This window comes from Tachypleus tridentatus, chromosome 4, assembly GCF_004210375.1.
Source record: "Tachypleus tridentatus isolate NWPU-2018 chromosome 4, ASM421037v1, whole genome shotgun sequence".
NCBI classification, from domain to species: domain Eukaryota; kingdom Metazoa; phylum Arthropoda; class Merostomata; order Xiphosura; family Limulidae; genus Tachypleus; species Tachypleus tridentatus.
Window position 1 is genome coordinate 13604551 of NC_134828.1, and position 18457 is coordinate 13623007.

Genomic DNA, 18457 nt, shown 5'->3' on the forward strand with positions numbered 1-18457 from the left:
TATAATTTTCTCTAAAAGTGGGTTTTCTCGACATCACAAGTTCTACAAACATTTGTTTGTTAGGAAATCTTACAAAACGCTTATATTTATTTATAGAAAATTTTTCAGGCAAAAGTAAGAAACTTAGAAACTACCCATGACACAACAATTACACATCATGCTTACTATCAAAAAGTTGCCCTTTGTCACGAAACTAGAGGAAAAGCTGTCTGAGCTGTGCTCATCACAAAACCTGGTTTGTCGTGGTACAAATCTGCAGTCGTACCACTGTGCTATTATGGGACTATCAAAAGATACAATCTACAGACGAGATAAGTAAAAGACTGAGGTTCTTCACTAAATATGCAAAGACATTTCACGCTTAACACGTTGGCTCCCAAGCCTATTTTGCCGATACTTTCAAGTGTTCCACTAATTATTCTACAGTCACTTTTTTTAGGAAGAGTGTAGCTGTTGTTTGTGTTCCCACCAATAAGTGGCCCTTTAAAAAGAAAACAGAATACAACTAACTAGTGGTTCATGTAAGTCTTACTGAAAGACTATCATGAACTCGCAAGTGGGTTGTGTGGGAGTCGATGTATTAAAGTGAATGTTAAACAAGTAGAAAGTAGAAAATGAATTAATTAACTGTTGGTTACCACATGACGTAAAGATTTCGATATTACATGAACTAAAGCTAAATGTATTGGATAATCAAGCAACTTTAAACAAAGAAATATATGAATTTATATAGAAATATTAAAATGGATAAATTGGATAGTATACTTAAGACTAAATCCTTTATGAAAAGTTTTTTTTTTTAAGTGGTCTAATGCCTAATATTTAAGACCTAGGTGCCATTGTACTTTTATGTATATATTAGAGTTACTGATTATTTCAGATGATCAGTTAGAATGTTTTTTTTAATTTATGAGGTTTATACTGTTAACTATTTCCTTTGTCATACCATTTTTTTGCACTTTTATGTTCTTATAAAACAAAGAAAAACAAGAAGTGCATTATTTTTGTGAAGATTTCTTTCTTCTACAGTTTGGTGAAACCTAATTATTTATAGAATTAAATAAAAAAACACTGACTGACTTAAAAGTCATATTTAATAATTTTGATAGGAATTTTCTTAAGTCAAAACTGAATGCTAACTAAATATTAATAGATCCACTACAAAATGTAAGATACTGTTTAAGAACTTTTTATCTCAAACTATATTGTCAAGATGGATTCCATTTCTGAGTTATGGATAAACGTATTTCCAAATTTGTGGGAAACTTTTGGAAAAAGCTAAAGTTACATCAGAAAGCACTTAACAGAAGTTTTTAGGATGTAAGTAGTCAGAGCTTGACCCTACTAATTGACATGTATTACTGTTTGTGACAACTTCCTTTAATATTACATATTTTGAACGTAGTTAACTGCAAATAACAAAGGTTATGGTTATAAAACCAAGTGTTACTTAAAAGCAGAAGTTACTTACTATGGGTTCAGTTTATGTACGAGAAAGCTGTCTTTTATACAGAAAATCTGTTAATAAGTGGTTCATATTTATACTGGTTCTACTAAAAGAAAACTCTTAGTATGAGTGAAGGAACGTGTGAATTTTAAAGTTTGTGAATAGATTAAATGTAAAGAAACATATAGGTATGTGTAATGTAGTTGTTCACTCAAATACAGATTTTACCAAGGGTCAGAGTTGAATGACCCTTCAGATAAAATTGTGCTCCACTAAAAGTGAGGTCAGAGATCAAACAAGCAAGTTCTGTTTTTAAGTTAATTGTGGTTAACAATATCTATAGGGATGCGAGTTAACATATTTCAAGATCATACATTACTACAAATGGAAGCATGTTACAATACTGTAAAAACTTACTTCAAAGCATAGCAGATAAAAGCTTTGAAATGGGAATCTTTACTCCTCTTCAGGGGTGTGTGAGTGCAGATGATGTTGTCAATGGCTCCCAACAGGGTCTAGAATAAATGGATGCATAACTGAATTATGCTACCCTTTGCTGTAATTATTTTTAGTTCCTATACTAACACACAGAGTCTAGAATACATGTGTACTCAACTATTCTCATGGAAACTCCTTACAGTAAGCATGCATGCTCCATAAACTAAAACACAGCTTTCGTTTTCTGTGACAAAAAATGAAATGACTATTAGTTTGTTGTTATTTGATAAATGTGGTGCATTTTTCACTTCCATTGTTGTATATTTTTGTGTGATCGACCCTAATTTCTATTTCTTGAAATGACAACCTTTATATTTTAATATCAAACCAATAAAGTTTTTCTTCAGCTGCAATAACAAGTGGACTTCAAAATACAATTAAATTCTGCTGTTTGGAACACTTACTATCATGTAGAAAGTAGATGTGTAGAGAGACACCGACAAACAACAGAATTGCTATATTCATTAAGTTTTTTTTGGAAAACTCATTCTTATGAAAAAAAATTGTATTCATGTAATTTAGGAAACCGTTAAATAGCATCACTTTTATTGAAAGAGAAATATATAACAGCTTCTGGTTTGGAGGAGAAAGAAAAAAAAATTGTAGTTGTCTTATATTGATTTCAAACAAACATTCATTTTTAGTCGATGCCTTTAATAAGAAAGTTTGGTATATAATTAATGCATTATCTACATTGCGAACTTCATTAAAATAAATCAGCAGAAACAAATGAAATGTTTTATAGTAGTAAAAAAGATATGGAACTAATTGTTTCAAGATGAATAAGCTGATATGCAAGTTAAAATATTTTCAGGCTAACATTCACTTGTACTATTTAACAATACTTTACATGTTCTGTTATTCAACACTGATCATCTAAATGCAGACAGGATTTGAAAAAGATAAAATAAAATGAGCACCTGTTTAGGAGTTATTGCAATTCCTCCTATGATTTCAAGGTTAAAACTCTGGGACAGTTTCCTAGCAGGAGAGGTGTTATACTGTTTGCCGTTCTGTAATACAAATCTCTCAAGTGACTAAGAAACGTTTTGAAGTAAAATAATGTTCTTCAGAAATCTTTTTTAAAAATCTCTGTTTGTAATCAGACATGTATAAAAGTAATTTTGAAGGATATAATAACATATTAAGATTGATGACCAGCTATCTTAAGTACTTTTACAAGTAATAATACAAACAGTTAGGTTACATCAGAATTTTAAAACTAAGTATTTTAAAATAAATGGAATTAGCAGGTATGTGTTAATAATACATCTGTATACACACGTAACAAGTATTTAGTAAGAAAAACAGATCCATCTTAATAACAGAGTGGGTAACAAGTCATTTTTGATAAGTCCAAGTCAAGTGACAAGTCATGAAAGCCAAATCATTTTGTTCAAGTTCAGAATGCATTTGTGGGTCTAGTAAAATGATTTATAAGAGAGAAAGTGTACTGTGCCTTTTTGGTAGCTGATAATGAAGGTCAAAATATTGTACTCTCAGTTTGTTTCTACACACCCTCTGTAATAGTTTGCTTGGAAAGAACCTCTTCCAGTATACATAAACGAAATAAGTTGAATATGATTTGAATCTGATATCGTGCCAAGACAAATAGATGGTACACTATACGTGTCTCATATGTCTGATATCGTGCCAAGACAAATAGATGGTACACTATAAGTGTCTCATATGTCTGATATCGTGCCAAGACAAATAGATGGTACACTATACGTGTCTCATATGCAACATTATGGTACACTATACGTGTCTCATATGCAACATTATGGTACACTATACGTGTCTCATATGCAACATTATGGTACACTATACGTGTCTCATATGCAACATTATGGTACACTATATGCGTCTCATATGCAACATTATGGTACACTATACGTGTCTCATATGCAACATTATGGTACACTATACGTGTCTCATATGCAACATTATGGTACACTATATGCCTCATATGCAACATTATAAAGTGTCCAACCAGTGTGCTTACACCTTGTGTGAACTTCAAGCTAGAAATGTACACATACAAGACTGATGATAGACTCAACTTTATTTCAGTCCACATGTGTGTGTATTATTTTTACAATAAAACACAAAAAAACATCAACTGTTCAAACCAGTTAAGCATCAAATGCAGAGCAATCTCTGTCTTTTATCATTTTCTGGACTTTCTTAATACTCCACGAGATGTGTGTACACAGCTGTGAATATGCTACAGCTTAACAGATATAACCTCAAGTTAGTGGCAGACTTATTGATTATAATTGGATGGGCAGTCACAACAAGGAATCCTCTCATCTGTGTGTCTGACCAGATGTATACAGTAGAAGACACCCAGGAAGTTTCTTATAGTTCAGCCATGATGATGTCTTGTTTGTAATCATGTCACTTACAAAGGATGATACGGTTTCTTTGTTAACTGGCTCATATTTGCCAATTAAAATACCTATGGAGTGACAAAAACCACCTGGTTCAAGTATTGATAGTAGGATCCCACAGTTAATAATTAGGTGGGATAAAGTGATACCCCACATTGAACTTCACTAGTTACAAAGGATGGAGACGATCTCTGGGTTTGATTCGTAATTTCAGCTTGTGTGTTTGAATCAGAATCTCTTTATACCTGAGCAAAGATTTAAATATATGAAACAAGAACATTTTAATAATTTCTAAGAAAAATGGTGAAGTGGAGATAAGGAAATATATCATGAAAAGTAAACTTTGATGGGTGAGTGTGACTTGAGGCCAGGTAAGTCTTACTGAAAACAAACTTTTCAAACAAGAAAAATCGTTTTTTGTTTTTTTGCCAAGTTGACTAAAAAATGGCCTTTAAATTTGGATCTCTGATTTAAACGCATTTCAGCAACAAAAATCTTGTTTGGTTCCTATAAGCTTTGTAGTGATTTTAATAATTCCACAATTGGACACATTCATGGACACGATCCAATCAGAATGTGGTTATGGTTAATCATGTGTATAACAAACATTTATATTTAAACAACAAGCAATTGCTAATTTATAAATTATGAACACTTAAAAAAAAAAGACAAATTTTTGTGGTAGTAACTTGTGGTTAAAAACAAGACAAGTGTATCAAGTGTATTTATCAACTCAAGAATTATTTCTCACAAGTAAAAAAAATATATAAATATGAAATTTTTACACCTTTTAAAATGCCAAACACTTGTTTTCATTCTTTCAACTAATATGATAATGTTATCCTCTTCTTTTCAAATCTGACACTTTATTGGAATTGTAAAAGAAGTAAAACTCACTGCCTATTCAGTATACACCTTAACTTATAATTAAAGTAGATGCTGGTATTGCAATGATAATGGGATAATATTACATCAAACTCTGATACTCACCCTAGGAAAATTGCATTGTAATTTAAACCTAGGCTTGGCATAGATGATCTAATACAGATAATGGAAAAGATGCCCACCTCATAGCATGGATTTAAGTGCTACACAAAATTTGAGGTAGCATCTGGTTCATCAATGACCTTATTTTTTCAGGTAGTGCAGAAAGTATATCTTTTCAACATAGAACACTTGTAGTCTCTAAAACCTAATGATATAATTCTGAGTCATACCAGGTCCTGCAGTAACCATTTTGTTAGCTTGTTGAATTAATAGTACATTAACAACGAACACATACACTGTACATATACAGTCAACAAATGTTGAGAAATCACACAAGGAGAAATGTGTTCAGTTCATACTGCATAGCTACTTACATAAAGTGTACACACAGGCTAGCCAATGACATTTGATAGTAACATCTGACATTTATTGGTACAAGGTTCCCACATCTTGCACAGAATGGCGAGGTCCATGATGTTGAAAAAAGCAATCCAATTATTACCATTGATTTCTGTGATACACAAAAGCACTAGAATGTACTTTCAGTGTCTACTGGATGGGCATCTGGGCAAGTCTTGTTTGCAAGTTGTAAATGATGGTAAGCTGCTGAGTTCTGGACTATAACTGTTCATCTTTAACTTTGGTAACCCTTACAATGAGATTGTAAGAGTCTGCTGGAACATGTTTAAAGACTTGTGTGTACTTTGGAGATTATGCCAACACTACATGGCATGTCCATTTGGCAAGGTTGGTTGTGGGAAAATACAGCAATGCACTTTTTCTAGTTGGATTGTCAATAAGTCATTGAAGTTGTAAATTGTAATGGGTAGGTTTTAAAGTAACGTTGCAAGTCATTTTGTCCACGTTCCATATTGCATGACTTGAGTCTATAACTGTCTAATAATAGACACGTATCATGTAATTAGTACAAAGTCAGCAGGTCCATTCAAATAATACGTACATGTATTGTGTAAAATAGTAGCAAATTCATGATAGTAATACAGGAAATACTGTGTACTTAGATAAGTGTTAGCAAATCAATGAGAATAATAGATTCATACATCGTGTATTTAGTAAAAAGTCAGCAGGTTAATTCTAATTATACTTGTTAAACATGTGTCAACTATTTAATAAAGGAAGATAGTATGGGTAAAACAAAACATGTGTCAACTATTTAATAAAGGAAGATAGTATGGGTAAAACAAAACATGTGTCAACTATTTAATAAAGGAAGATTGTATGGGTAAAACAGAACATGTGTCAACTATTTAATAAAGGAAGATAGTATGGGTAAAACAAAACATGTGTCAACTATTTAATAAAGGAAGATAGTATGGGTAAAACAGAACATGTGTCAACTATTTAATAAAGGAAGATAATATAGGTAAAACAAAACATGTGTCAACTATTTAATAAAGGAAGATAATATGGGTAAAACAAAACATGTGTCAACTATTTAATAAAGGAAGATAGTATGGGTAAAACAGAACATGTGTCAACTATTTAATAAAGGAAGATAGTATGGGTAAAACAAAACATGTGTCAACTATTTAATAAAGGAAGATAATATGGGTAAAACAAAACATGTGTCAACTATTTAATAAAGGAAGATAGTATGGGTAAAACAGAACATGTGTCAACTACTTAATAAAGGAAGATAGTATGGGTAAAACAAAACATGTGTCAACTATTTAATAAAGGAAGATAGTATGGGTAAAACAGAACATGTGTCAACTATTTAATAAAGGAAGATAGTATGGGTAAAACAGAACATGTGTCAACTACTTAATAAAGGAAGATAGTATGGGTAAAACAAAACATGTGTCAACTATTTAATAAAGGAAGATAGTATGGGTAAAACAGAACATGTGTCAACTATTTAATAAAGGAAGATAGTATGGGTAAAACAAAACATGTGTCAACTATTTAATAAAGGAAGATAGTATGGGTAAAACAAAACATGTGTCAACTACTTAATAAAGGAAGATAGTATGGGTAAAACAAAACATGTGTCAACTACTTAATAAAGGAAGATAGTATGGGTAAAACAAAACATGTGTCAACTATTTAATAAAGGAAGATAGTATGGGTAAAACAAAACATGTGTCAACTACTTAATAAAGGAAGATAGTATGGGTAAAACAAAACATGTGTCAACTATTTAATAAAGGAAGATAGTATGGGTAAAACAAAACATGTGTCAACTACTTAATAAAGGAAGATAGTATGGGTAAAACAAAACATGTGTCAACTATTTAATAAAGGAAGATAGTATGGGTAAAACAAAACATGTGTCAACTATTTAATAAAGGAAGATAGTATGGGTAAAACAAAACATGTGTCAACTACTTAATAAAGGAAGATAGTATGGGTAAAACAAAACATGTGTCAACTACTTAATAAAGGAAGATAGTATGGGTAAAACAAAACATGTGTCAACTACTTAATAAAGGAAGATAGTATGGGTAAAACAAAACATGTGTCAACTATTTAATAAAGGAAGATAGTATGGGTAAAACAGAACATGTGTCAACTATTTAATAAAGGAAGATAGTATGGGTAAAACAAAACATGTGTCAACTATTTAATAAAGGAAGATAGTATGGGTAAAACAGAACATGTGTCAACTATTTAATAAAGGAAGATAGTATGGGTAAAACAGAACATGTGTCAACTATTTAATAAAGGAAGATAGTATGGGTAAAACAAAACATGTGTCAACTATTTAATAAAGGAAGATAGTATGGGTAAAACAAAACATGTGTCAACTATTTAATAAAGGAAGATAGTATGGGTAAAACAAAACATGTGTCAACTACTTAATAAAGGAAGATAGTATGGGTAAAACAAAACATGTGTCAACTATTTAATAAAGGAAGATAGTATGGGTAAAACAAAACATGTGTCAACTACTTAATAAAGGAAGATAGTATGGGTAAAACAAAACATGTGTCAACTATTTAATAAAGGAAGATAGTATGGGTAAAACAGAACATGTGTCAACTATTTAATAAAGGAAGATAGTATGGGTAAAACAAAACATGTGTCAACTATTTAATAAAGGAAGATAGTATGGGTAAAACAGAACATGTGTCAACTATTTAATAAAGGAAGATAGTATGGGTAAAACAGAACATGTGTCAACTACTTAATAAAGGAAGATAGTATGGGTAAAACAAAACATGTGTCAACTATTTAATAAAGGAAGATAGTATGGGTAAAACAAAACATGTGTCAACTATTTAATAAAGGAAGATAGTATGGGTAAAACAAAACATGTGTCAACTATTTAATAAAGGAAGATAATATGGGTAAAACAAAACATGTGTCAACTATTTAATAAAGGAAGATAGTATGGGTAAAACAGAACATGTGTCAACTATTTAATAAAGGAAGATAGTATGGGTAAAACAAAACATGTGTCAACTATTTAATAAAGGAAGATAGTATGGGTAAAACAGAACATGTGTCAACTATTTAATAAAGGAAGATAATATGGGTAAAACAAAACATGTGTCAACTATTTAATAAAGGAAGATAGTATGGGTAAAACAGAATATGTGTCAACTATTTAATAAAGGAAGATAGTATGGGTAAAACAGAACATGTGTCAACTATTTAATAAAGGAAGATAGTATGGGTAAAACAGAACATGTGTCAACTATTTAATAAAGGAAGATAGTATGGGTAAAACAAAACATGTGTCAACTATTTAATAAAGGAAGATAGTATGGGTAAAACAAAACATGTGTCAACTATTTAATAAAGGAAGATAGTATGGGTAAAACAAAACATGTGTCAACTATTTAATAAAGGAAGATAGTATGGGTAAAACAGAACATGTGTCAACTATTTAATAAAGGAAGATAGTATGGGTAAAACAGAACATGTGTCAACTATTTAATAAAGGAAGATAATATGGGTAAAACAAAACATGTGTCAACTATTTAATAAAGGAAGATAGTATGGGTAAAACAGAACATGTGTCAACTATTTAATAAAGGAAGATAGTATGGGTAAAACAAAACATGTGTCAACTATTTAATAAAGGAAGATAGTATGGGTAAAACAGAACATGTGTCAACTATTTAATAAAGGAAGATAATATGGGTAAAACAAAACATGTGTCAACTATTTAATAAAGGAAGATAGTATGGGTAAAACAGAAGAAACTAACTTATCTGTCATCACCATGTCACAAAATTTTTAACTTTCAAGAATACATTTAAAGTTACATTTTTAGCTTTTCCAACATCACAATGGCTTACAACAAATACAATATGACACACTCAATATTATGTATTATTTCAATATATAAAACATTTCTGCCTTTCATTATTTGTATAGTATAGGATGTTGGATAAGTTCAGGAGCATTGTGAAATTTATCGACATGTAAATAACTGCTTGTGTTCAACAAGCAGAAAGAAGAGTATTACAGAAAGAAAGCAGTATTACAGAGCAGAACATATTTGTAGATGTTATTAAAACATTAGAATCAACAGAAAGCTAACTACTTAGATAAGAACTAAGTAGTTAGCTTAAAATAAATATTTAAATTGACAAACTGATTAAAAATATTTACTGTTACAATACATTACATGCCAGAAACATATAACAAGTAATGAATATGTGGGCCTTAAATCATTAGTTTAGGGTCATCACATTTAACACTGTTTACTATGCACAAAAAACAACACTGCAAAATTACTCTTACATATTTAAAACTAAGAGGGTTGGGTAAAGGTTTACACATATAATCAACGAGAGAATACTACCCTCACCTTTAATTCATAATATTTCAACACTAGATCCCACAAATGCATCATTCTGGATACTGCTGTTCCTGATCGTATAGGAAAACAGCCGACTGGAACAAGACTAGTGCTCTGTCCTATCTGAAATTGTATAATCCACAAGATCAGCTACGAATTAACAGTACATTTATTTTCTTATGATCAAAATACATAAACGACTGTTTATTGTATCTTTGTTATTATACCAGAGTCAGTCAGTTTGACAAATTGTTTAGGTACTTAAGACTTCAAGAACTAAATGTGATCATTAGCAGTTGCTTTCTATTACCATTGGAGCCAAACCAAACTTTACAGAATCAAAAAACAAAGACAGAAAATTATATTAACATAAATCAATGACACTGCCATCCACTCCAATAAAGAACTTGTAAATAAACAAAACCATTTAAAAGTCATGCAAAACTGTTTCACCAACTACACAATAAACACGTATAATCTAGATTTCTCCTTCACAAAGTGTACTGCTTGGACTGATTCTTCAACATTTTATTTTGTACATTACATACAAGAAAATTCAAATGATTCTCACTTACAGGCATTAACCCATGTTGTAATAAATCCCTTATGGCACAGGCCAGATCTTTTCTTACAGCTGCTGTTAACTTTTCATTACAGAAAATTGCTGGAGTCTAAATGAAAGAGAATACTAAACTTGTATGATAAAAACCTGTGACCACCAGTACTCAGAGTTTAATTAATGTGATAAAAACTTGTGACCACCAGTACTCGGAGTTTAATTAATGTGATAAAAACTTGTGACCACCAGTACTCAGAGTTTAATTAATGTGATAAAAACTTGTGACCACCAGTACTCAGAGTTTAATTAATGTGATAAAAACTTGTGACCACCAGTACTAAGAGTTTAATTAATGTGATAAAAACCTGTGACCACCAGTACTCAGAGTTTAATTAATGTGATAAAAACTTGTGACCACCAGTACTCAGAGTTTAATTAATGTGATAAAACTTGTGACCACCAGTACTCAGAGTTTAATTAATGTGATAAAAACTTGTGACCACCAGTACTGGAGTTTAATTAATGTGATAAAAACATGTGACCACCAGTACTCAGAGTTTAATTAATGTGATAAAACTTGTGACCACCAGTACTCAGAGTTTAATTAATGAATGAGCGATTACTATAGATAGAACAATGATACCTACATCTTCAGAATCACTCGTGTAATCACTATCAATGTTCTGTGGTTCTTGCTGAGCTGCTAAATCAGCAACTTTGGTGATAGCAACTTCTAAGTTCGCTCGCAGGTCTCTGTTGAAAAGAAATTTATGTAATCAAGCATTAATAGGTACATACTTAATATTTTCTTTTGTATTATAGTAAGTACGTCAAACTATTTAATGATGTGGTATGTGATGGTGGATATAGAAAAAATTATATGCATTGAAAAACAAAGGGGGGGGGGGTAAAAGGCCCTTTTACACAAAAGTTTAAAATTAGCATATGATTAATCTGATACAAAAATATTAAGTGATAAAGGTGTTGTATTGACACATCATGATATGATATTAATAGTAAAATTCTGCCTGCAAGCTTAACCCTATAGACTCTACATCCATTTTTAAACTTCTTCCTCCATGGTACTGCATTATATTCGAAATGTAATTGAACCACTTGAGAATCAATGTATTTTAACAAAATTACATCAAAACCAGAAATTAAAACTGCAGTTTTTGCTGTCCCATGATCTGCTCGTGGTTATAATTCTCAGCTTTCAAGAGCTCATGTCCAAGAAATTGAGTATCTAATATAGACTACTGTTTGAAGAAGACTGAAATCCAACATACAGTGGTATTTTAATACCATACGGGAATCCTTCAAGAGTTTTACCTAGAGGTAACAATTGTAAGTTTTCATGCAAAGTTGAAGCTATGTTGCTAAGTGAGTTTGAACTTCAATAGCATGCTTATAATCAACACAAAGAGAAGATTTTCTGCTAATTTTCTACTTAGGTAAAGAGACATTACCAGTGTATGGTCTTGTATGTATGAAATACTAAAGCTTAGTCCATTGTCAAGAATGGGTTCCCCTAGCATTTGGCCATACTTTATTGTTTTATACATATTAGACTGACAAGAAGTTAAACTGTATTTAGGTTTCACTTTTACATTTTTATTAGTTATGTATTATTTGAAATTTAGAATGCATATTTGAATTTTTTTTTATTTATTTAAAGTTTGACTTCTTGTCTCTTGGATCGTGAAAGCTCATGAACACAATATGTATATAAACACAATTTTGTTTTTCAATGAGTCTGTGAATGAAGTCTGTCTGTTTTGAATTTTGCACAAAGCTACTCGAGAGCTATCTGTGCTAGCCGTCCCTAATTTAGCAGTGTAAGACTAGAGGGAAGGCAGCTAGTCATCACCACCCACCGCCAAGTCTTGGGCTGCTCTTTTACCAATGAATAGCAGGATTGACCATCACATTATAATGTCCCCACGGCTAAGAGGACGAGCACGTTTGGTGCGACGGGCATTCAAAGCTGCGACTCTCAGATTATGAGTCGAATGCCTTAACCCGCCCGGCCATGTCAGGTGAGGAATGAAGTCTGCCAAAATAAGTTCGTAAAGCCTTGAAGGCATCAGATGATGTACTGTTAGAAACAGTGAAAGATGAAGAATATGAAAGGCAAATTAAAAACAGACTATAAGTGAAAAAAATAAAACAAGATTAGCACATAACAAGACAGTGTTTAAAAATCCTTTTACAAAGAATTGAAAGGTATGTATATATTTGTTTGCTACTTTTAAACATTTTATTACATAGTAAGTTGTTGATAACAGAGTTAGTGATATAGTAGAGAAAATATAAACATTTACTTTAAAAACGTTTAATAATAATTTACGAGGTTCTAAATATTATATAAATGAAATGTGAAAACTATAAAATAAAAAACAGTACTTTTATACTTTATATAAAAATCACCTTGCAGGTGAACTATTGAGAGTGCAGGGAAAAAACTAGGTTAATAAAATAAAGTTTAATATTGTATTTTTCTAAAACTACACTTTTAAAGATGTTCTTGGGAAACTTCAAATACATTTCACCCACTAGTTTTATTTTTGAAACGAAATATAAAGATAGCAATGTTAGGTGCTATTGGTCACATCACTTAGTGCATGCATAGTTAATTCATGTTGTTTATCAGTTAGTTTATGTGTTTACTTGTGTGATGGAAGTAACATGCAGCAAATTTTATCATGTACAGCACACAAACAGTCTTTAGTTAACGTCAGTTTATAAAATATTGTTTTAGGGTTATTTTAATTTAGATCTTTGTTTGCCAGAGCGCCTGTTATGATGTGATGATGGTGACAATATTTCGAAGATTTTATATAAAAGAACCAAGTACATAATAAAAAGACTAAACAGAGTTAACCCGTTTAGTGTTGGTTACTGTATCTGTTTGTCAATAATCAATTTAATCAGTATGTTTGTTATCTATCAATTAGAGATGAAATTTTGTAAGTTTATAAATAAGTTAGGCATAAGGTAGTTTCAGGTTTTCTGTTGTTTGTGAAGTTAGGCCTACCAGTGAATGTAGCAACTGTTTATGAAGTAGTAAATTTAACTTGTTACATGGATTTTGTGTTTTTTCTGAAGCATTATCAAACTTAACATTTTTTAAAAAGGATCCAGTTCCTGGGACCAACATCATAACCATTTTGTATTTGTTACAGTTTTCACGCTACAGTTTTTTAAATTAATATGCTCACAAAGTTTGACAGATTATCAGTAAATATTAAAAAGTTTTCATATGCACTATATCAGAATTTTTTTTATTAAGTCTTAAGGTTTGTTAAACAACGTTTTTCTTGTACTTTTTATATTTTTGCTTATTGCGCATTCAACACGCAAAATAAGTTTCATTTTAATATTAAAAAATACTTTTATGCATAAGCAAATTTTCAAATTTCATTTGCAAAATCCTTATAATGTCCAGGTAGTTTTATCAAATGTTTCTTAAGAAAAAAACTTCATTTCAATTATTACAAATTGTATACATTTACAGATTATTACTGTTCACAAACAAGTTCTAAAACTTGTTTTTCTGACAACATAGAATAGTAAATATAGAAACAAAACAGACAATTATCTCTTCTAGTAGTTACAATCTTTGTACTTGATTGTAAGCCACTTGTAGCTTGCTAGGCCTAAAGACATTTTGCATATGAAGGATGCAAAACAAGATTTGTTAAGGTTTTAAACATGCATTTGAATAACTGAAAATTCAAAAATTACTTCATTGATACCACAGAATTTCATTTGTAATTTATCATGTTCAATAGCTAAGCTGAATTGTTATCTAAAGAAATATTAAATATTGACCACACACTATAGAATCAACTTACTAACAAAAAGTCTGTCTGAAAAGAGAGAACACTGTTGCATTTAAAAATAGCTGAGAAAAGTTAGAGCATCTGACTGGTTATTCATGTCATATATTAAAGTGCATGTATATAAAGGACTGTTTCCAAAAAATGGAAAGAAATGAGTGGGGCCACTGCACTTCATTCATTATGTAAGCCGTATCTCAGCAAATTGAAAATATACATTTATTTCCTATTCTAGCATTGTATATTATACAGGGTGTTCAAAAAGTCACTGTGCAGTTTTGTAATCATATGTCTATTCAGTCTATTTCAAGCCAGCAACTGATTGCGGTGTTTAGAAACAAAATAAGAAGGATCCAAGCCTGTATTGATGCCAACGGGAGTAACTTTCAACATTGTTTATAATTGTCATTCATATTTACCTCCTGTATTCTATATTGAAACATGTCTGTTAATAAATATGTAAGTGTACAGTGACTTTCCAAAAACCTTGTAGCTTGTCAATATTTGTTATTTGAGTTCCTAATTCACAAAAAACTACAGACTTTGTATTCTGAAACCGGACATATTTAAATTTAACCAGTACTGAATTCGACATATCATGTAACACATAAAAATCAATGTTTGTGTATTTGTTCATTTAATATTTACTTTTAAATTAATAAATTAAATGATGTATAATAAGAAAATCTGAAGTACAATCTGTAGTTTGATACCAAAAGTAAGGATATAATTTCATAAAATAACAGTTCAATAAAATTTTGAATGCAAGTCAACAAACATAATAACACGGCCTCTGACTCATGACTCATTGAGACAGGTTTAATACAACAGTATATTTTATAAATTTATAATTTAAAGATATATTGAGAATGATAATTTAACATTTCATGGGTTACCTAATAATGTTAATAATTTCTCTGCCTATGACAGTACACTGATTAACAAAATGATTTCCTAAACATGTAGACACAATGACATACCCCCAATGGTTTCCCTTCTCTGTCTTTTTCAGCATGTTCTTATGGAAATTCTTATCTCCACAACCAAACTGAGCTAATGTGAACATGTGCAACAACATCAAGGCTCTCCTAATGATTTTTACACCTCTGTTATTCATATCCTAGAAACAAAATTCCTCTTTGAATTGAACGAACATGTTTGGTACACAATTTGATCTTCAAGTATTATAATGCAAAACCATTAGGCATGTTACTTATAATATGAGCAGATAATATGATTTTAGTATTAACAATCATAAAACAAAGATGTCAGTATAAGCTATCACAGTATCAGAATATTCCAGATTTAAACATCATGGTACAAAGAGATTTTAGTTTTAACTATCACGTTACGGTGATATATCACTTTTGACTTAATGGCACAAAAGACACAAGTGTCAACTGTCATGGTATAAAAATAATTAAATACTAACTCTTTCGATAAAGATTTCGACAATGTGACCAACCTTTTAACCATAAAGTAACCATCATAATTTTCATACAATAACTTTTAATATAGTAAATGTATCTTCATAAAAGTTGGTAACCTTTCAAACAAACGTAAAATCTTTTAAACACAAAAAATCAAATTCTTTAAGTATTTTTATTAAAGATTTGTCTGTGAATATACAGAGTCAATTTATATGTCATATGTCAGTTTATGACATAACACACATACCACTATGTGTAGCTAGTGTAACCATATTTAATGACATAACACACATACCACTATGTGTAGCTAGTGTAACCATATTTAATGACATAACACACATACCACTATGTGTAGCTAGTGTAACCATATTTAATGACATAACACACATACCACTATGTGTAGCTAGTGTAACTATATTTAATGACATAACACACATACCACTATGTGTAGCTAGTGTAACTATATTTAATGACATAACACACATACCACTATGTGTAGCTAGTTTAACCATATTTAATGACATAACACACATACCACTATGTGTAGCTAGTGTAACTGTATTTAATGAAATAACACACATACCACAATGTGTAGCTAGTGTAACTATATTTAATGACATAACACACATACCACTATGTGTAGCTAGTGTAACTATATTTAATGACACAACACACATACCACTATATGTAGCTAGTGTATCTGTATTTAATGACACAACACACATACCACTATGTGTAGCTAGTGTAACCATATTTAATGACATAACACACATACCACTATGTGTAGCTAGTGTAACCATATTTAATGACATAACACACATACCACTATGTGTAGCTAGTGTAACTGTATTTAATGACATAACACACATACCACTATGTGTAGCTAGTGTAACTGTATTTAATGACATAACACACATACCACAATGTGTAGCTAGTGTAACTATATTTAATGACACAACACACATACCACTATGTGTAGCTAGTGTAACTATATTTAATGACACAACACACATACCACAATGTGTAGCTAGTGTAACTATATTTAATGACACAACACACATACCACAATGTGTAGCTAGTGTAACTATATTTAATGACATAACACACATACCACAATGTGTAGCTAGTGTAACTATATTTAATGACATAACACACATACCACAATGTGTAGCTAGTGTAACTATATTTAATGACATAACACACATACCACAATGTGTAGCTAGTGTAACTATATTTAATGACATAACACACATACCACTATATGTAGCTAGTGTAACCATATTTAATGACATAACACACATACCACTATGTGTAGCTAGTGTAACCATATTTAATGACACAACACACATACCACTATGTGTAGCTAGTGTAACCATATTTAATGACATAACACACATACCACTATGTGTAGCTAGTGTAACCATATTTAATGACATAACACACATACCACTATGTGTAGCTAGTGTAACTGTATTTAATGACATAACACACATACCACTATGTGTAGCTAGTGTAACTGTATTTAATGACATAACACACATACCACAATGTGTAGCTAGTGTAACTATATTTAATGACACAACACACATACCACTATGTGTAGCTAGTGTAACTGTATTTAATGACATAACACACATACCACAATGTGTAGCTAGTGTAACTATATTTAATGACACAACACATGCCACAATGTGTAGCTAGTGTAACTACATTTAATGACATAACACACATACCACAATGTGTAGCTAGTGTAACTACATTTAATGACATAACACACATACCACAATGTGTAGCTAGTGTAACTATATTTAATGACATAACACACATACCACAATGTGTAGCTAGTGTAACTATATTTAATGACATAACACACATACCACAATGTGTAGCTAGTGTAACTATATTTAATGACATAACACACATACCACTATATGTAGCCAGTGTAACTGTATTTAATGACATAACACACATACCACTATATGTAGCCAGTGTAACTGTATTTAATGACATAACACACATACCACTATGTGTAGCCAGTGTAACTGTATTTAATGACATAACACACATACCACTATGTGTAGCTAGTGTAACCATATTTAATGACATAACACACATACCACAATGTGTAGCTAGTGTAACTATATTTAATGACATAACACACATACCACAATGTGTAGCTAGTGTAACTATATTTAATGACATAACACACATACCACTATGTGTAGCCAGTGTAACTGTATTTAATGACATAACACACATACCACTATGTGTAGCCAATGTAACTGTATTTAATGACATAACACACATACCACTATGTGTAGCTAGTGTAACCATATTTAATGACATAACACACATACCACTATGTGTAGCTAGTGTAACCATATTTAATGACACAACACATACCACTATGTGTAGCTAGTGTAACCATATTTAATGACATAACATACATACCACTATGTGTAGCTAGTGTAACCATATTTAATGACATAACACACATACCACTATGTGTAGCTAGTGTAACCATATT

The 18457-nt window shown here is 31.0% G+C and overlaps 1 protein-coding gene across 1 annotated transcript in view; it reads right to left on the reverse strand.

Moving 5' to 3' along the window:
• The window catches only part of LOC143248597 (RUN domain-containing protein 1-like), a 49986-nt gene that overhangs the window by 5673 nt on the left and 25856 nt on the right, over window positions 1–18457 (reverse strand). Inside the window, 6 exon segments of the mRNA XM_076497088.1 lie at window positions 1865–1962; window positions 2866–2958; window positions 10109–10222; window positions 10675–10770; window positions 11306–11411; window positions 15481–15620. Of these exon segments, the coding sequence (XP_076353203.1) occupies window positions 1865–1962; window positions 2866–2958; window positions 10109–10222; window positions 10675–10770; window positions 11306–11411; window positions 15481–15620 (647 nt within the window).